The following is a 20,824-nucleotide window of genomic DNA, read 5'->3' as shown; positions in this document are numbered from 1 at the left end:
CCGGTGGGCGCGCAGAGGCTGCTGGGGCCGGGCCGTGCGCGGGGGCCAGCGCCAATGGCGGTAGGCGGAGGGGGCGGCTGACGGGAACCGTTTGCCCGTCGCGCCCATTCATCGCCGACGCCTTTCTCGACCCTTGCCTTCCCCCGCCGCTATGGAGGCGCTGATCCCCGTCATTAACAAGCTGCAGGATGTGTTCAACACAGTGGGGGCCGATATCATCCAGCTGCCGCAGATCGTGGTGGTGGGCACGCAGGTGAGGCAAGGAGGGCAAGGCCAGGCCGGGGTGAGGGAGCGGGAGCGGGCGGCGCGGGCCTTCGTCGCTCTGAGGGCAAAGTCGGGGCGACCATCGCGCCTCCGGTATTGCTGACCCGAGGTTGCCCCCGCCAAGGGCATGGGGGGACGCGGGCAGCCGAGGGCGGGCGGGACGCCTAAGACTATCCGCACCTCTTCTCCTTCTCCCCCCTCCCCCTTCGCTCTCTGGGCTCCTCTGCGTTTTCACCGTTTGTAACGGGTGACCATTTGTAATTTTAACCTTTTCCACCGCCCTCCCTCCCCTTCGCACTTCTCCGTAGCGGTCTGAACGGCCGAGGAGCTTTGACGGCTGCCGGGAGGGCCTGCCCCCCGTCTCGCCTGTGGGCCCGCGTCTGCTCCTTACACTGGGTGGGCCCGCTACCGGCCCTGGGCTACAGCACGACCGCCGTCGCTAGTCCGTGGCTTCCCTTCTCTGACAGGCGCCGTGAAGTGAGGGCTGGATAAAAGGGATGTGGGAGCGGAACGGCATCTTCCAGGCTTGGATCGTTTTTCCTTTTTGGTAGCTCTACTGCAGTTTGGACCTCTTTGTCCTAGCTGCTGGTAGGGCATGAAGGTGAGAGGCAAAGCCAGCCTTTGTTGGCTGTAACATTTACCGTGTGTGCTGCTCAGCCTGATAGTGCTGCTGCTGGGCTCGAAGACAGCTCAGAACCTTTTAGGTCCATGCCAGTGGGATGCCTGTCTTTAGCAAGGCTTTTGGCAGCAGAACATATGTGACCAGAACTGCAGCAGTCATAAGGGAATCGAAACCAAAAAGTTAAACACAACTAAAACTTAGTTGTGATTAACTAAAGTTAATGGATCTTTTTGTTTCTGTGAAATCAACAGGTTTTTTTGAATGTGTAATGTTGCTTGACAGTAGCATGCCTACCTAAGTAATGCCAACTACTCTCCACCCAGGGATCTGATTATATGACTTAAACCACATGAGCTGTGCATTTAAAGCTTGTGCGTTGCTGAAGAATAGAGTAGGTTTGCTAAAAGCCAGCTATAGTGTCAAACTGGTTGTGAGGCAACCAGCTGTCATTCTGTTTTATCAGTATAAATCAGATAAAGTAATTCACTTTATACTAGCCACTTTATAAAATAGATCTAAAATACTTGCATTGGTGTGAGAGACTTTGCACTGGTAAGCACTGTTAGGTACTTGCTAACAGGAGTTAATCACTTTAGAAAGACATTTAATCACCTTTACATTAAAATTCATACAAGCAATCTGGTTTAAGTTCTGCAACAGAAAGTGCAAGGCAGAGGTGTGACATTTCAGAAAATATTTTTAATGTTTCACTTTATGAAATGCATTGAAGTGGTATTTTTAAAAAAAAAAATCATCCTTTTAAACAACTTTGTACTAGTTAACTCTCAGCATCTACTGTACGTAATATGAGAAGACAGTATTGACACACCTTTCACTTCAGTAGTCATACCCGTCAGTATTAAGATGTATTCAGTGCTGTATACAGTATATTCATAAAACCACTTGAATTAGTATAGTATTTCTTAGCATGCCAAACCAAAGTCCTTTATAGACTCCAGGAAAATACATAGCAGTATGTCTAGCAAGCTGTATCTTGTGAGTGGTTTCCGTTTTGTTTTTAGTGAGGGTTGTTGGAAGAAGCAAGTGTCTTTCCTGACGTGGTAATTCTCTAGATGGTTATTTTATGCAATCAGTCTTAAAAGAATTTAAATAAAATGTTATTATTTTGTTCATTTGAAGTTAGTTTATTGTAGAGCAGATTTTTTGAGAGGTCTCACATGTGGCCTTGGAGCTGATAGTTTTCTTCCATGGTTTTTTGAAATATGCCTTGAAACACTTGTTTCTTGGAGGTATTTTTGGCTAAGTGCTATATGGTCTTTGAGTTTGTTCACACAGTTGTTTTGTCTGTAGCCTCCTGGCATATGCAGTCTTTACTTTTTCTTTAAATAATCTACACAAATAATTTTGAGTTTTGCAGTTCCGTTTTTCTCTGTAGGAAACAAATGCTGCCATTTAAGATTTCTGTATCTCTCTGTTAATTGATTTATATTTGAGTTTGTGTTTTTTATTTGCCTTCCAGTTTGTCTGTTGCTTTTCTTAAATGACCTTTTTTACATATTCAGCAAGGAGAAGGAAAATGCTTTTTAAAATAGCTTTGCTGTTTATTTTTCTCACCTGTCTTCTGTGTCTCTTTTCTACCCTTTTATTGGTTTGTGCTTGTGTCTTTCTCCAGTTCTCATTTATTTCTACTTCTGTGGATCAAGTTTATTCTAGAGTATGTAGAACTAGAAACTGCCTATAGTCCTTCATTTAACTTTGAATGTTTTCTGTTTCCCATGTCCTCTTTGCCCCTCCTCTGTTATTTCAGGATTCATTTCCTACTGTTTTTGTATTATGAGCAATTGAAGTGGCCTCACACTTCTAGGGGTACTCCTATGACTCAGTCATACGAGAATTCCTTCTCATTCTCCACATAAATACCATGTAAGTTATTTCTGAATCCTAGTACAGGGTCTATTAAGAAATTGAAGACTTTGGTGCTAATAGAACTAAGAGAGCACCCTTAGTCTCCCAGCTTTTCATCACTATTTCAGAGGGGCTTTTTTTGCCATTCCCAGTTAGGTGTTCTGTTGTTCCCCTGCCTCTCCCCCTTCACCTACTTTCCCTTCACCTCATTCAGTATTTTACTTCCATTTTTAGAACCCAGAGGAATACTATATAAGTAATATTTGTTCAATAATACTGTAATACCCAACTTCCTGATGTTTTATCAAATGCTTTATGATGTGTGCTTGTAAGGAATAGCAAGGTGGTATTGAAATGCCTCAGCCAAACACATTTAAACTATGATAAAAGGAAGCAAGGTGAAGAAAAAAAAGTTTGATTAGCATGGTCTTTTGTATGTTAAGGGCGCATAGATACTATTACAAAAATGAAATCCCTATGCTATGAACGTGAGCATGAATTTTAGAATAAAAAAACAACCAAAATATCTATCTGCCTAGAGATGTGTAAAGATGAATTGCCTTTATCTTTTTCAGGTCGTTAATTCTTGAATCTGTTTTGGGTTTTTAGAAGTCATAGACGTACTTATATACAAACTTTAGTGTCAGTTTTGTAGTAAGGTTCTTCCAGTACTGACATAAAAATAAGTTGTGGGCTTTATCTGCACACATCAAGTTAAATTGACATAGCAACTAATGAAATTCAAAATGAGATTTTTTAAATGACCTTTCAGGTTAATGTTTATATAGACTTTTGCTCAGTCTTCAGATAATGCTATTTTGGGAATTTAAACGGGGAGGTGTACTTCATAGTATTTAACGTAGACTGTTCTGTTGGATGTTTCCATCCGAAAGAGCTGTTGTTAGCCTCTGTGGTTTCTCACAGATGAGCATTACATTTATTTCCTTTTTTGCTGTTTGGCATGTCATGTTTGATGTTTCAACAACCAGTTTTTGTTGCCAAAGAGGAAGGTTTCTTGATCTAACAGCCTGAGTATTTGAATATGTATAACTGTATATTCTGTTAGGCTAAACAGTTAAGATGGTAATATGCATGTTAAGAAGTTGACAGCTATGGCAACCTGATGTATGGTCCTAGCTTCTGAGATTAGGAAAAGAATTCAGTGGATGCCGTATCAAAGCATCCAGTTTGAGAGAGATTAGTATTGTGATCTTAAACTTCAGGTTCTCTACAGAGCTTCTGTGACCTTTCTCTGCCAGGGAAAGTCAAAGGAACCAAAATTTAAGCCACTTCACCTTACTTAATTCAATGTATCCTACATTTTGCCACCATTGTGGTGGCAAAAAGTCAGTTTTAAGTGAAGGAAACATCAGCTTGTACCAAGTAACAGGAAAACCCTGTGCCAAGCTCAACTCAGGAATGTCTTCCTCCCTAAGACGTTTGTATCTACATTTGTAAAAGGGGATGTGACTGGAGTATAGCTTCAGTGCTGGCTCTGCTGGCTGAGGACAGCTTGGTTTTTCTCCTAAATGATTTTTAACTTCTGGTTTGTTTTTTCATTTGTTTTGATATATGACATTCACTATATCTGGTTTTGGGTGCAACTGTTTTCCATTTTACCAACCCTTGCTCCTGTTGAATCGTGCCCTGGCTGTTCTGGTGTGTGTTTCAGACAAGCAGCAAAGTGAGTCTGACGTTTATTAGCTGTTTTACCAGATGCAATATAAATTTTGCTGCTAAAGTTATGTAGTATGAATAACGTTTGGCATTGTGTTGTTTCTTTTCTCTCTCAGTTTCTGAACAAATGTACTGTCTGGGCCCTGAAAGCTTCTGTGGTTGGCATCTTTAAATCGAGATACTGATTTTGTTTGAAAATGCCCAGTTATTTTGGAAGAATGGAGAGCTGTAGAAGAGTTGGAGAGTTTCCATCTCTACTGTCCCACCCCCACCCCCCCAGTTTTGTATGCTTCCTGCCAGGGTCCTGTTCTTATGATTGGCAATTGTTTTTCCTGGAAAACCTGTATTTTGATTAGAACAGATTGATCTTATATCTTGTCCATGGAGGACAATGCAAAGGAAACATGTTCTTGGGAAAATGAAGGGGAAGAGCATTCAGGCAGACTGCCCTGGCAAATGTTTTTCAGCATCTGGAGAGAAAATGGCTTGTAGTGTTTTTTTGAACAGATTTGCTCATATAGCAGTCATAAAGTTGACTTTTTTAATTTTTATTTTATTATTTTTTTTTTAATCTCTGTTGTTTGTAATTATTTCAATTTAAAGATACAGTTTGGCTTTGTTTTGAATAATTTTACTGAAAAAGTAGTGAAAATAGCAGTGTAAGCAATACTGTGTGAGATCGGTCTACACGTCTTTGAAATGTGTGTCTTCAGATATCCCAGTTCCATGATCTAACATAGGGAACTTCTATACTTGTTTCTAATTACATGAGGCATTTTTTTTTAAGTGAATTATTGGAGGACTTCAGGATTTGATGCTTTGAGAAAGAATTAATCTGCTTTTATCTATTTGCTGTTGTTTGGCATGTATCTACATTTAGATATGGTGTAAATAAAGGATTCCTGAAGAAGTTTGACTGAGCTGTGCAAATTATGGCTTTCCTTACTGCTTGTACATAAGGTGTCTTTTGTGGAGGGAGTTCCTGTGGCTTCTTCCTCACTCTTTCAGGGAAGCTCTCTATTCCAGTGAATGGGGAATGCCCTGCAAGAGCAGCAGTCTTCTGATCCAGTCCTTCATGGAGAAAATGTATTTTGCAAAAGCCGGCAGTACATTATGCTGGTTTCACTGCTTTCTCAAGTTGGAATTGGCCTCTTCTGCATCTTTCTAGGAGTATAATTTTGTTTCAAAGAATGTATTACAATAATTCATTTTGCCTGCATGTAACTTCAAAATTGTCTTCTGATTAGTGAATACATTATCAGATTTGTTGGCTGTTTAGAACCAGCCTAGCATGGTTCACATAGGAAAATTTTTCCACAATTGCTATTCCAACCAAAGCAGTTCCCTTGTGGAACTGCTCTGGAATTGCATGTCTGCTGACTTTTTATTTCAGAATAATTCATGTTTGCAAAACCTGGAAAGAGGAAAAGCATAAAATTTGCTGCTCTTTAGTTATAGCATGCTGAATTCTTCCAGGATAGTTACTGCAGAGAACTTCTTTTCAGAGCACCTATCTGGCTAATATTTCTGAGGAGATCCCAGCAAAAATGCGTTAACTTATATTTTCCAATAAAAGAATTAAAATTTAGTGAACTGTGTATGTATGTATTGCTAAGAGCATGATCTAGCCAGCAGGGCTTTTACAGTTCTTGTATGACAGAAACTGCAAAATTGCAACCATTCTGCCTTGGTTGTCAAAGTAGATGCATTGCTTTTCTTAAGAGAACTTTTCAGGAATTACTGTGTCTCACTGAGAAATTACTCCTACTTCACAATTCCTTACTGTCATTCTTAAAGGTTTGTTATTGTTGTGCCACTGAAAAAGACATGGGGAATACTAATACCACTGCCTCTTTATTTTCTTGTGCTCTCTTGAGTACATCTCTATTGTGTTGGAGTTCTTTTCAGTTTTTCCTGTTTGATCAGATAATAATTATCAGAAATAAAGTTTACACCCCTTTTAACCAGTTTTCTTCCTGGGCATTCACCAGTAGTTTATTGGACAGATTTCTTTGTAAAGGTTTTTTTCCACAGATGATTTATTTTACATTGGCTCCACAAAATGGTTAAGAAGTCTAAAGGTAGAGGGAAGTCAGCAGATTGTTGTAAGATGACTTGGAATTTGTTTCAGCCAATGTAAGTCCCTTATAATTTTGGTAATACTTTAAATATGCAACAATCTGAGCAAAGGACTGTAAAAAATTCTCATGATTCTTGTGCATCAGTAAGAATCCAGGTGAGTCTTCTTTTTATGCCTTCTTGCTGCATGGACTTCTTAAGAGTAAGAGCAGACTTTGGCTTATTTACTGAGCTAAGTAGTGGGATACAGTGAGTTATGGGACAGTGAAGCTCAAGAGATCTGACATGCCTTTAAGGATAATCTCAGTGGAGCACAAAACAGTAGTCCATACAGATGCTCAGGAAAATAAGTAATCATGTAATGAGAGCATTGTGGAGGGAACTTGTGACTGAGCACCAACACAGAAGACTTGTGCAGGAGACAGAAGTGACGACAAGCTGCTCAAGGACATAAAAACATGGGCTGCATATGCAAAGATGGTATTAAGGCTAACGTTCCACTAGAGTTGAAACTGGTAAGGGACATCAAAGGGAACAAGAATAACTGCAATGTGGTGCTGGAAGTTCAAGAGGAAAAGAGTAATGAGGAAAATACGGGCTTCCTGTGATGTGATGGCTGATTTAGTGACAGTGAATACAGACAAGGCTGAGGCATGTGGTGCTTTTTTTTTTGCCTTGATCTTCACCAGTAGGGTCTTCTAGGCCCTTGTATTTACAGATGGTACTCAAAGTAGAAGGTAACTATCAATAATGGAAGCGGGTTGGGCCAGGGTTCTCTTGGGTATGAAGAAGGTATCTTTGGATGCTGTTGGGTATGGGGTGCAGGTCTTCTAAAATTAGGAATGCTAATGAAGACTTGGAAAAAGAGTAAGAAAGCCAATTAAGTAAATGTTTGGGACAAATGGGAATGGTTCTTCATAGTGTTACTTAAGTTTTCAATACAAACTCTCTTCCATTTGGCTTGTCAACAACTCTGAAGTGTTTTTAAAGTAACATATCTTGCTGTTAACGAAGCTGGACGATTATAAAGTCATGTGCTGTGTCTGCTTCTGTCATGCATTGCTGCTGAATTCCTGAAAAATGTGGTTAGCAGTACAGCAAGTTGCAAAACAAATTTTCTCATAAGGATTAGCTTAATGGATGGGAACATATGCCTTTTGATAATAAGCACACAAGGTTGAAATATGCAGGAACAAGTAAAGACGAAATGAAGGGTAGGGAAGCAGAAGCAAGATCATTGGGACTGTTGAACAGTAGAGATGCTGGCTTTTTGGAGTGGATCACAGTTTTTACCGAGTTCAGCTTTTTGAGAGAATAACTGCACAGCTGTTTCTGTGTTGTTCTGCCCTTCATCCTTGATTATTTTAGATTAGCCTGAAGATGGTGTTGGCAATGGTGAAAATATAACTTAAGGATGCAGAGCGAAAGCTGATGAGATTTACATCATATGTGTGTCAGAGTGTCTTGAAATAAAAGCAGGCCTTTGTGTGCCTCATTTCTTACCATCTTAGTACTTCTGGGAAAAATGGTTTTACCATTCATCAAACTCAGGTGAGTTATCTGTGACACTGCGCATGGTCAACAGAGCAATGTTAAAACACTCAACAGTGGAAGTTTGATGCAATGGTTAAAGAATTAACAGACAAAGATAGATGTTCCTGTATTTGCCCTTTTTTTTCTGAGCAATCTTATAAAGTTCCTCTAAATATCATAGCTTTTAGATATTTCAAGTAAGGGTCAAGTGTTAGGGTCCAGACTGACCTGCCATACGAAGTTAGAATTTGTTAATGCTTTTCTGCACCCGTTGTGGAGTTTATGGATTTCAGTCCATGGGTAAAATCAGGATGAGCCATTCCCATAACAAAAGATGACAAACCAAGTGTGATGCTGCTGCAGACTTATTCCTAAAAATTCTGTGGTACCTCTGGTCATCAGTATTAGTCTCTGTCTAAATTCGCTGCATGAACAACTGGCTGAACTGAATTTGTATTCTGGACAGACCCATATACTTCACTTCTTCCTACTGGCAGAAAAGATACAAACTTTGTGTGTATTGCATTCCTTACCACTTCCCAGACAGTTCTTGGTAATGGATGTGTATGGGGCCCAGGTTAAGGAGTGCGTCATTAGATAGTGTATTATGTTCCAAGAACAGATTGCTTTAATAGGGAACATAATGCAATTTGAAACAAATATCCTGATGTGTGGAGTTCTGTAGTGTCTTATCTAATGCATGACTTCATATTTGCAAAGGATCCATATCACTCCTTCTACATCCAAAGATAAATGTGAGAATGGTGTAAGACATAGCGTTTCAGTTCTATACATAGTTTGGTGTGTCCCCGTCTCAGCTTCCTTCAATATTACTCTTTTGGAAGGATGAAGCAATGAGCAGTAGTGTGCAGCACCTGGTGCCATAGATTTTGGTTTCCTGTCTTGTTGAGGTTTTTGGTGAGGACTTCAGCTGTTTAGTACTAACTGTTTTTTACTTGAATTATATGCTCAGGAGAATCCACTTCCTCTGAGTCTCTCTTCCAGCCCTTTGAGACTGTTCTACCCATGAATAAGAAACCTGGCTCAAGAGATGTTAAAAATATTTTTAATAAGTGAAACCCTGGTGGATTTGCTTTTTTTTTTTTTTTTTTTTTTAATCTCCCAGTGCCACTGATGAACTCTTTATCATGTCTCATGTTTCTGAATAGGCATTCCATGTGTTTTAAATTACAAAGTTTGTTAAGAAATGGTTTGTTGTTTGTCACTCTGAAATAAATGTTTTTTCATATTCTGTAATATTAGTAATTCTTGAGAAGTTTGCTGCAATGGCAGTTCTTGCAGGGAGTATTCCAGAGCTAGTTTGTGCTTTGGCCAGATTGTGCTTCAGTGACTTTTAGGTAAGATTTCAGTGCCCAATATCCTGTCATAAGCTCCTTGCATGGAAGGCTCCCAAAGTTCATTGGAAAAGATCAGGTGAATAAGAAAATTATTTGAAGCAAAAAATCTTCATAAGGCTGTATTTCTGTTTCCTGTGACCCTGTCCTCTGTGCTTACTGTAAATAGTTGATCTCACTGCTGTCAAATTTGACTTAGATTTGCTTTGAAAAATATACACAATCTGCATTGGTTTGTTAAGTCACCTCCTGGGACAAATGACATCCTGTGCCATAAAGCATAGTTACACAATGAAGTGTTAGAAGAAAAGGTTTTCATTTGCTGTTGTTCAAGCTTTCTAGGGGTTTGACCTTGTATTTTAATATTTGTTTTGTGCTTATGCATTTAAGTCCTATTTTAATAGGTTCTGATCCTCTCATGTTTCCATTTTGTCTTACAACACTGTTAGATACATGCTGTTTGATAGTGCTGTGTTGCTTCATTTCTGCTGATCTGTTTTTCAGTTTTAGAAAAGTCACCTATGATGTCATTAAATGTATGATATTTAAAAGATATTTAACACTGCTTTTTTTATGGTATGCTACATTATGTACACATTTTATGATTTACTTGAAGGCTCGAATCTGTTCTTTCAGAACTGGAAAGCTGAATTGAGGTTGTAGAGCAGTAATGCACATTCAGGCTGTCAGAAGCATCTGTTGGGATTTTTTGTTTCGTTGGGGTTTCTAAGAGAATTGTTTGGTAGCAGCCTTATTATAGAAACATTTCCTAACTGATGGCAGTGATTGTCAGAGCAGGTTTTCTCATGGCATGCCCATGCTGACTGTCCAGCTGAAGGAAACTGTAAAAGATTAATACAGTTCTGTTAAGAAGACAAAACCTCGTTGGTCAGACTTTCGAAGTATTAGGTTGACATTATCTGGGTCTGTTGTTTGCATATGGTTAGTTTTATCATGGTAGTAGTCTTGAATCACATTTAAAACCTGTATGTTCACAGCTTCTCATTGGACCATATAGTCCAATTCTGCATTTTATACAAAAATACTACAGAAGAACATTTTAAATTTAAGACTCTCAAAGCATATTTGTAATTTCACTGCTTTTTAAGTATTTCATAACTTCTTACAGTTTCTTATTATGTGGACAGGTATTTGCAGTCAATTTAGTTGTAAATACTTCTATGTACACAAAGTTGGAGAGACAGTATAAAACAATGTTTATATATATAGCATATCAAATACTGCACTTGCGAAGTTGGTTAAGACATTATAGTAGAAAAAGCAAACTGAAAGGAATGTAAGGTTGTAATAGCTTAATGTACTCAAGTGTACATAGTTAATATCTTTTAGAAAGTGTCGTAGTAGAAGACATAGAATTTCTTTCTGAGCATTAGTAAGACAAATATTTTTTTTCTTTCCCAGAAGTGTTTCTGTAGAGATTAATATTTGGGGTAGAAAATGTTCAATAGGCTATGACTTTTTTCTGAAGCCCATTATATGTGTCATTTAGTCTTAAGAGATAGAAAGTACATGTGTCTGCATGGTTTCTAAGTGTCCCATGGCTTTTTAAGTATCCCAGTCATGTTTAGACAGTTACTGGTTTGTAGCTGACTTTTGTCCTTCAGTGCCTGTGCAGTGTGGTACCGCTGTTATATGCAGAAAGTCTGTCAGACACTTCTTCAGGCACTGTCTACCGGAGGACTGTGGACCGCTGTTTGCAGGGGTGATGAAAGCAAGCTAAAACTAAAATATTATAGCATTTTGATGTTTAAGAAAATCATGTAGCTCTATTCTAATTTTCAGAGCAGTGGAAAGAGTTCTGTGTTGGAAAGTCTTGTGGGGAGGGATCTGCTCCCACGAGGTACTGGAGTTGTCACCCGGAGACCCCTTATTCTGCAGCTGGTGCATGTTTCCCCAGAGGATGGTCGGAAAACAGCTGGCGATGAAAATGGTAAGTGTGATCCAAGAGTGTGTTTTGCTTGTAGGAAAGAGACTTTGAATCTTTCTTGTTCATTTGACTGAAAAATCAGTTGAAAAAAATGGCTCTTGTCACATCTGTTCTGTCCATTTAGAAATGTCATTTAGAAGTCAAAATCTGGATATTCAAATATCTCTAATGTTTTAAGTTTTTCTATTCTTAGGAAACACTTGAGAAAAGCATACCAAAGAAAGCATTTCAGTTATGATTATGATTGTCTAAGAGTGTAGAGAACATGATTTTCTTGTGTTTTTCTTCCCCTCTTCTTTTGCTGTATAAATAAGGTTTTTCCTTGAGAAGATAAGTATGTGACTTCTTAAAAGGAGGTTAGGAATTACATAATTTCTGAACAGAGGTGGAAGAAGAAGAAAGGAAAACAAACATAGTAGAAGCAAACAAATTTTAATGGGCATGTTCTGTAGTATACAGATGCTACCTTACTGAGCTGCACTGAGATTCCAAGCACATAAAGAACTACACACAAAATGTTCTGAAGCTGTTTACTTTGAAATTTATCTCTAGCAGATCAAGAAAGTAATCTCACTTCTCCCTTGGGAGTTTAAATACTCGTTCTATACAAACTACTGCACTTGATGATACAAAAGAGCAGCGGAGTCATAGCCACCTTGTGTTTGTAGATAAATCTTAGCTTTCTCATGTAGGCAGTAAAAAGTGCACAGGCTTTTGATGGTGTGGTAAACTTGGGGCTATAATTATTCTCATTATATTCAAATTTTTTTAATGTATTTTTAGCGATAGCAAGTCAAGGTATCAGTAGTTCTTTTAATGTGATTATAGAATGATACAATAGTTAGGATTGGAAAGGACCTTAAGATCATTTAGTTCCAACCCCCCTTCCATGGGCAGGGACACCTTACGCTAGACCATGTCACCCAAGGGTCTGTCCTGGCCTTGAACACTGCCAGGGATGGAGCATTTACAACTTCTTTGGGCAATCTTGTTCCAGTGCCTCACCACCTTCACAGTAGGGAAGTTCCTTATATCTAACCTGAACTTCCCCTGTTTAAGTTTTAACCTGTTACCCCTTGTCCTATCCCTACAGTCCCTAATTAAGAATCCCTCCTCGAGCATCCTTGTAGGCCCCCTTCATATAGTGGAAGGCTGCTATGAGGTTTCGATGTAGCTTCTCTTCTCCAGGCTGAACAACCTGAATTTTCTCACCCTCTCTGTGTATGGGAGGTGCTCCAGCCCTATTATCATCTTCATGGCCCTCCTCTGGACTTGTTCCAACAGCTCCACGTCCTTCTTATGTTGAGGATGCCAGAACTGCACACAGTACTCCAAGTGGGGTCCCAGGAGAGCAGAGCACAGGGGCAGGATTGCCTTCTTCCACCTGGTGGTCACACTCCTTTTGATGCAGCCCAGGATATAGTTGGCTTTCTGGGCTGCGAGCGCCCACTACTGGCTCATGTTCAGTTTCTCATCAACCAATACGCTGCAGGGCTCCTCTGAATCTCTTCTCCACCCAACCTGTAGCTGTGCCAGGGATTGTTCCGAGCCAGGTATAGGACCTTGCACTTTGCATTGTTGAACTTCATGAGGTTGGCACTGGCACACCTCAGGAAGCATGTCACAGTCCCTCTTCATCCCATCTCTTCCCTCCAGCATATCAACTGAACCACATATCTTAGTGCCATCAGCATCCCAATGTCCACGTTGCAAACAAAGATATTGAACAGGCTCTGTCCTGACAGCCAAGACAATTTGTTACTGGTCTCCAGCTGGACATTGAACTGTTGACAGCAACTCTGTGTGCTGCCATCTAGCCAATTCATTATCCACCTGGTGGTCCATCCATCAAATTTATTTCTCTCCAGTTTAGAGACAAGAATTTCACGTGGAACTGTGTCAGATACTTTGTACAAGTCCAGGTAGGCAATGTTAACTGCTTTGCCCCTATCTTAGTGTTCTGTAGCCCCACTGCAGAAGACTACCAGATTGGTAAGGCACAATTTGCCCTTAGAGAAGCCATGCTGGCTGTCACCAGCCACCTTACTGTTTTTCATGTGTCTTAGCATGAGTCCCAGGAGACTCTTCTCCATGATCCTGTCAGGCAGAGAACTGAGATTGACTGCTCTGTAGTTTCCTGAGTCTTCCATTTCCCCCTTGAAAATGGGCATTATGTTTCCCTTTTCCCAGTCATTGGAGACTGCACCTGACTGCCATGGTGTTTAAAACATGATGGACAGCGGCTTAGCAACTTCATTTGCCAGCTCCTTCAGGACTCAGGAATGGATTTCATCATATCCCATGGACTTGTGCTCATTCAGGTTCCTAAGATGATCTCAAACCCAGTCCTCCCCTACAGTGGGCCTAAGGTCTTCATTCTGGCAGTAATATTTGTAGCTTTTGGTTTCTGAAGAACAGTTACTAATATTGTGCAGTTTAAAGATCAAATTTCCATTCTTGTAACAAGCAGATAACACAATTTGGGTTTATAGCAATTAAAAACTTCTAGTGTTTAATCCAGGGTGTGCTGGATTGTGAAAAACTGTAGGAAAACTCAGGTTGTAAGTGATCTCAGGAGGTCTGTAGTTTACCCTCCTCCTCAAAAAAGGGCTAACTCTGAACTCAAGGCAAGGTTGCTTGGGGCTTTATCCAGTTTCTTGAAAGCATCCAAGGGTGGTGAATTCAGAAAGTCTCTGGGCAGCCTTTTAGAAATGACATATTTGATCTCTTTAAATGTGGATTTACATTACTTGTATTGTGCAGTGTGCATTTTCCAGTACTTTTCAGAACTCTTTGATTCTGAGTTGTTGGGTGTAAAACATGATTTTGTTCTGTAACTTCACAGGTATAAAAGATAGTTTTGTAATTAAAACATTCTGAGTGAAGGCAGAGCCTCTCTCTTGTGGGTTGCACTTGATCTGGTGTTTCAGATTTTAAATCTAAAATGGGACAATATTATTGCATAATAAATTAATAAAATAATTTAACCTAATATTTGAGGCCCATTTAGATCTTTTTTTGTTGGGGGAAAAAATCAGTTTCTAATATGTGCATGTTACAATTTCTTGATGTTCCTTTGAGAGAGATGTGGGCTTGTTTGCTAAGAACAGACAAACCTTTGTGACTTAGCAGTTGCATTTGAAATGTCTCTCTCCTGCCTCCAAAATCCAGGTAAATCACAAAAATGGTTTTGTGACTGATCTGGTTTAGCATATGTACAGATCTGAGATGGGATGAGGTAGTTTGGAAAGAAAAAAGATGGCAACCCCTTATTTGGGCTGTGTTTTCTGACACTGTAATAAGTCACTATACTGCTACAGATCATAATTGTGTTATGAGGTGCATGCTGAGATAGGGTTGAATGCGTTTAGGATTTCTTGGAGGGAAATCCATGGTCTTGCAGAAAAAGTTTTTCTCTGCATGAGGGTTTTCTTCTTTACAAATTGAATATTGGACTAGAGAGTATCAAGTCTTGGCCACTGTTTTCTGAATGTGCTGGCAATGAACTATGTACTCACAGATAGTTCTTTTGCAACTGCCTCTATTTTTGTAATTTCTGTTTTGTGATTTGTCACCTTTTTCCATCGTAGTGCTTGCTCTAGCTATGTACTAGTGTTACATATGAATATGTCCATGTAAAAATAGTACTACTCTGTGGTTGTTACAAGCTTAAATTTTACCTCTGAGTGTTTGCTTCCGGAAAGCTTCCTGGTTTTTAATACAACACTTGAGCAAGAATTGCAGCCAAACATCTGAATTAACTTATGATCTTCTAACATGCAGCATTGAGGAACAGCAGGTATGATCTCTAAAGTCAGTGATGAGCTGTGTGATACCCTTTTGCGGTGGACTCTGCAAGAAATCAAGATAGAAAATATAAATATGAAAAGCTGTGTTTTCCTAATATGATAGTTCAGACTGAGATGTATGTGGTATGGTATGATGGAAATGTTCTCATTATGCTTTTGCTGTTTATTGTTAGTCTCTAGTGATTCAGCACATATGGTGTGTTTGTGGTGTTACCCCAGTATGATGTTGTCTTACCAGATTGCAAGAGAAGTGTCTGGTCTCATGAATTATTAAATTGGTATTATAGCTAAGACCTATTGTGGTAGCTTATCCATTTGTTAGAAAATGGAAAGAGGAGGGAACATATGAATGGGCCATTAGTAAATGTTTATAAGTTGTTTGGTTTTTTTTTTCCCCCAAGATGGGAAGCTAAATATTATTCAAAACTGAACAGATAGAATTGATATGGAACACAGGAATAGTTAACAGAGATCTGTTGCTTGATAAATCGACACTGCTTTGTCAGCTTTTTGTTCTCTACTTCAAATAGGAGTCTCTTGTGCCTAGCTCCCAAACAATGAGAGCTTCATTGTACTTAGCTTTATAGAAGCACAGCAGGAGAAGAGCTTTCACTCAAGAGTGATCATCTTGTTAGCATCAGGGATAGAAAAAATGGTGCAGCATACAGAAGGGATTGGAAGATGTGCATGTTTTTTTCACAAGTTGGATAATTTTGTGTGTGTGTGTCTGTTTAGAGAAAGAGAGCTAGGAAGAGATGAGGTGCTGGGGGAGATGGGGTAGGGGGAAAAGAGTTTAGATGGTAGTCTGGTGTGTCCAAGAGCTGTGAAGATACGGGAACTAGAATGTTAGCAAAACAGCTAAGATTCTTCATGCTTTGTTGATTTTGTTCATTTTAGTATTTGGAAAGCTCTCATTCCCATTCTGCATTTCCACTGGTTTAGGGAGAAGAGCTACATAGGTAACTAAAGTTAGCATTGTACAGTATTTGAACTTCTTAAAGGTGCATTCCAGTATAGGAGCTATAGGAGTAAGAATTTGGTGGAAGGCAGTCTTGAGAAAAATACATAATCTGGCACAGGTTTCCCGGAGAAGCTGTGTCTGCCCCACCCCTGACAGTGTTGAAGGCCAGGTTGTACATGGCCTTGAGCAGCCTGGTTTATTGTGAGGTGTCCCTGCCCATGGCAGAGGGGTTGGACCTAGATGATCTTTAAGATCCTCTCCAACCTGAACCATTCCTTGATTCTATAAAGTTTTTAGGTCTCACTCAAAGATATGAAAAGCCAGAAAGGCAAAGGGACTGTTGCTTTATTCAGGAGATGGTTTTTTGAAAGGCAGTATCTGTTTGTTTTAAATAGCCACTGTTTAAATAATTTCTTATAATCTGTAATACTTAATTTTATAATGACCAAAATGTCATTTCTGCACACTTTTATCTGGCATTGACTCTTGAATGTAACAGGTGATTAATTCAGCTGAAGTTTTGCCTTAAAGAAAGTAACCTAATGTGTGGAAGATCGATATACCAGTGAAACTACAGTGCTTAAAAAAAAATAAGTTCTACATGTAAACCAGAATGTTGGGTTTTTCAGTGTAGATTATTTAAAATATTTTCTCCTTGCCTTGCACATTCTTGCAATTGGAGTAATGCGAATCCTTCCTCCTTTCCTAAAAACTCTTTTGCATTATATGCAAGCTAGTGGGTAATTTTTCTCAAATATTAAAGGGGTTTCTGTATAGACTTCCTCAGAAGCATGGGGCAAGAGTTTTCCCAGTGTATAAAATGATATTTCTAAAAGCTTATACTTGGACCGATGAGATTCTTTTTTGTTGTTGTGTACACTTCGGGAGACTGCATTTGTTCCTTCACTTTTTTTTTTTTTTCCCCTTCACTCTGTGTGCACCAACGCTGCAGCAATGACTAAGCCATTTATTACAGCTTCACTCTTCTCTTGTGCTGCCTGTAGCAAAGAAAACATGTGGCTTATTAAAGCTTATAAAATGTTGAGTCTCCTTTGATCCATAGATATTAGCAAATTAAAACACAATGCTTCTGGTTACTTTTTTATATGTATTTTAAAAAATTAATAGATTATCCTAAACCAAAGCATTTATTTATACATAGAACTAAGCCTAGTACCTAGCTGCACATTCCAATACCACCACAAACCTGGTAGAATAGAACTTCGTAAGGTTGGTATCAGCCGACCTCACAAGTGTGTCAGGCTCCCTCTGGATGGCATTCCTTCCCTCCAGCGTATCAACCGAACCACACAGCTTGGTGTCATCGGCAGACTTGCTGAGGGCGCACTCAATCCCACTGTCCATGTCAGCGACAAAGATGTTGAACAAGACCGGTCCCAACACCGGTCCCTGAGGGACCCCACTCGTTACTGGTCTCCAGCTGGACATTGAGCCATTGACCACAACTCTTTGTGTGCGGCCATCCATCCCGTTCTTTATCCACTGAGTGGTCCATCCATCAAATTGATGTCGCTCCAATTTAGAGACAAGGATGTCGTGTAGGACAGTGTCAAACGCTTCACACAAGTCCAGGTAGATGACATCAGCTGCTCTACCCCTGTCCATCAGTTCTGTAGCCCCATCATAGAAGGCCACCAAATTGGTGAGGCAGGATTTCCCCTTAGTGAAGCCATGTTGGCTGTCACCAAGCACCTTGTTTTTCATGTGCCTTAGCATGCCTTCCAGGAGAATCTGCTCCAAGATTTTGCCAGGCACAGAGGTGAGACTGACTGGTCTGTAATTCCCTGGGTCATCCAATTTCCCCTTCTTGAAAATGGGGGTTATATTTCCCTTTTTCCAGTCACTGGGGACTTTACCTGACTGGCATGAATTTTCAAATATGATGGACAGTGGCTTTACAACTTCATTTGCCAGCTCCTTCAGGACCCGCAGATGGATTTCATCAGGTCCCATGGACTTGTGTATGTTCATGTACTTAAGATGGTCTCGAACCAGTTCCTCTCCTACAGTGGGCCCAAGGTCTTCATTTTCACATTCCCTGGGTCTACCTTCCAAGACTTGGGTGGTGTGGTCAGAGCATTTGCCAGTGAAGACTGAGGCAAAGAAGTCATTCAGAACCTCAGCCTTCTCCAAATCCAGGGTAGCCAGTTCTCCCCATAGCTTCCGGAGAGGGCCCACATTCTCCCTAGTCTGTTTTTTATTTGCTATGTACCTATAGAATCCCTTCCTGCTATCTTTCACATCTCTAGCCAAGTATAATTCTAGCTGGGCCTTAGCTTTCCTAACGTGGTCCCTAGCTTCCCAGACAACATCCCTGTATTCTTCCCAGGCCACCTGTCCTTGCTTCCACCATTTATAAGCCTCTTTTTTCCCCTCTAAGTTTCCTCAGCAGCTCCTTATCCATCCAGGGAGGTCTCCTGGCCCTTCTGCTACACTTCCTTCTAGTTGAGGTGCAACACTCCTGAGCTTGTAGTAGGTGATCCTTGAATATCAGCCAACAGTCTTGGGCCCCTCTGCCCTCTCTAGGGCAGTAATTTAAGACTAAACCAGTGTGTCCTAGGAGGATGCGATCTGCCTCTGAGGGACATAACACCAGAGTGCTTGGTCCTTGTCTTTCAAATGTAATGGTGACAATATCTTTCTGTATCTCTTTCTTCCTGGCTTTATGCCTGTCTTTATTATATTCGATTTTTAAAAGGAGATGAGCAATGTGATCTTGAAGATACTGTAGTTTATTCCCATATGTGCATTTTACTTTATTTTCTCTGAACTATAAATAAACCAAACCTGCTTAATAACCTGGAATTAATGAGCCCTTTAATTTTGCACTTACTTTGGAAGCTGGTATGCAATTTTGCCTGTTTACCGACAAAGACAAACAAAAGCTGATTCCTAACAATGGTTTCTTCATAGCTCAGGTGCCTGCAGAACAGAAAGGATAAAAGTAGTATGTTTTTCTTAATTTTTTTTTCCTTAACGGACTCAGTCCCATCTAAATCAGCAATTTTCCATTGATGATAAACTTTTAACTTACTGACCTGAGCAGGATATTAAAGTAACTACCCAGATGTCCTAGGTTTTCCAAACTGATAAATTGATTGTTGCTGTGTTACTTGCATTGTGTGCCAAACAGGCACCTGCCAAAAATGTCTTCACCTATTTGTTTTGATTCTTGCACTTCCATGGTTCTTTACTGCTGTAACATAAAAAGAGTTGTAAACTCATTGAGCTTTCAATAAAAAGTTTGGAATTTTTTTTTGTAACGGGATTTCCATAAATAATTTCAGAAAATGAAAAGTTGAGAAGGGTGATAGCTAATGTTGTCTCTTCTCAAATCTGTCTCAGAACTGCCATAATATTGGTGTTTTTTTTTTTTTTAGCTGAGCATTAGAAAGACCTCAGGTTTCTTTCCTGTACAATACTGTTACTTCCAGTGACAAGAAGGATTAAGGAACATTTTTACTGTTCATGCCATGAATAAATGATGAGAAACATACTTCACCAAAGAAGTTCAGTTTTGCAGAACCTAATGGTACTGTTTCTTGTGCTCTGATAAAAATATTGTGAGCCATTGGAATTAGATTAGCAGCAATAATAATGTTATCATCAAGTAAACTTTGTATAGAGTTGTATTGAATAATATGCATAATTTATCAGTGTTTTAGTTAAGATCTTATTTCTGTGCATATTGTTAATATGCTGCACATTCTCACCAATAGTAGAATAGCATGCACATCTGTCTGCATGCATTTGTGATCTTTGTAATACAGTATGGTACTGAAAGTTAATAAAATGCTATATTAAATCTGATTAAAAATTTTAAACATCATTCAATGCTGTTTCTCTTTAACTGCAGACCCTGCTACATGGAAAAATCCAAGACACCTTTCTAAAGGTTGCCTTTATCCACTTGCTTTTTCTCCCTACGCATAAAGTGCATGCTTATACACACTAATCACATACATTTCATGGCACTTTATTGTTGTTTACACTTTTACTTTTACACTTTGGCTACTGTGTTGATTGATTATTTTGCTGTCTTGTGATCTGGTTGATTTTTAGTTTTCTGACGTTGTTGCATTAGAATGAGATGATTTTTGCTTTTCTTCTGTGCCGTTGCTGCTTCATAGAATTTCCTGCACTTTTAATTCCCAAATCCTTAAAAAAAAAAAAAAAAAAATCTATTGATCAGCATTTTGAAATTCAACTTGAGTGGAAAAATGGTTTGCAAGATTACTTGATTGTAGGTAAACTGTTTGCCAAACGGCCACATTTCTTGTAGGTTGTTCTTCTAGAGCAGATTGCTGTATTGGGGAACAGAGGAGAAATAACCACAAACTGAAAATTGTAAATGGAATTTATCACTACTACTTGGAAACCTAGTTGTGGAAGTGTCAGTATCTCACAGTGTGACTCAGAATGCTGCTGTGCTACCAAGCAGGAACTGACAGAACTGCTTTTTCTGGGACTTCTTTTGAATAGCCCCAAGTCATTCTGGACATCAGTGGTGACTGGCAAGAGTTAAGATGTTTGGTCCTTGACAGATTTGGGAAGAGACATGTCCTCCTAAGACTACATTGCTATGCAGAGTTCTTATGTATTTTCTGTTTGCTTGGTTTTCATTCTACAGGTTTTTCTAACTTTTTCTTTCAGCTGTAATTAGACCTCACTTGCATGGTAAAGATGCTA

General features: G+C 39.5%; 1 protein-coding gene across 5 annotated transcripts in view; it reads left to right on the top strand.

Moving 5' to 3' along the window:
• DNM1L (dynamin 1 like) overlaps positions 1–20,824 on the top strand; it is a 41,913-nt gene continuing 21,089 nt past the window's right edge. Inside the window, exons 1-3 of one of the 5 annotated variants that reach the window (XM_062616495.1) lie at positions 1–253; positions 11,200–11,347; positions 19,992–20,030. In XM_062616495.1, coding sequence (XP_062472479.1) covers positions 152–253; positions 11,200–11,347; positions 19,992–20,030 — 289 coding nt within the window. In that variant the 5' untranslated portion in view covers positions 1–151. The remainder of the gene's footprint in view (positions 254–11,199; positions 11,348–19,991; positions 20,031–20,824) is intronic. The other 4 variants (XM_062616497.1, XM_062616496.1, XM_062616498.1 and 1 more) reach the window with 4 other exon arrangements.

Source organism: Pezoporus occidentalis, unplaced genomic scaffold (genome assembly GCF_034315485.1).
Source record: "Pezoporus occidentalis ecotype Australia unplaced genomic scaffold, CSIRO_AGI_Poc_V1 ctg19, whole genome shotgun sequence".
In the NCBI taxonomy this organism is placed as follows: domain Eukaryota; kingdom Metazoa; phylum Chordata; class Aves; order Psittaciformes; family Psittacidae; genus Pezoporus; species Pezoporus occidentalis.
This window is presented reverse-complemented; position numbering and strand designations above follow the sequence as displayed.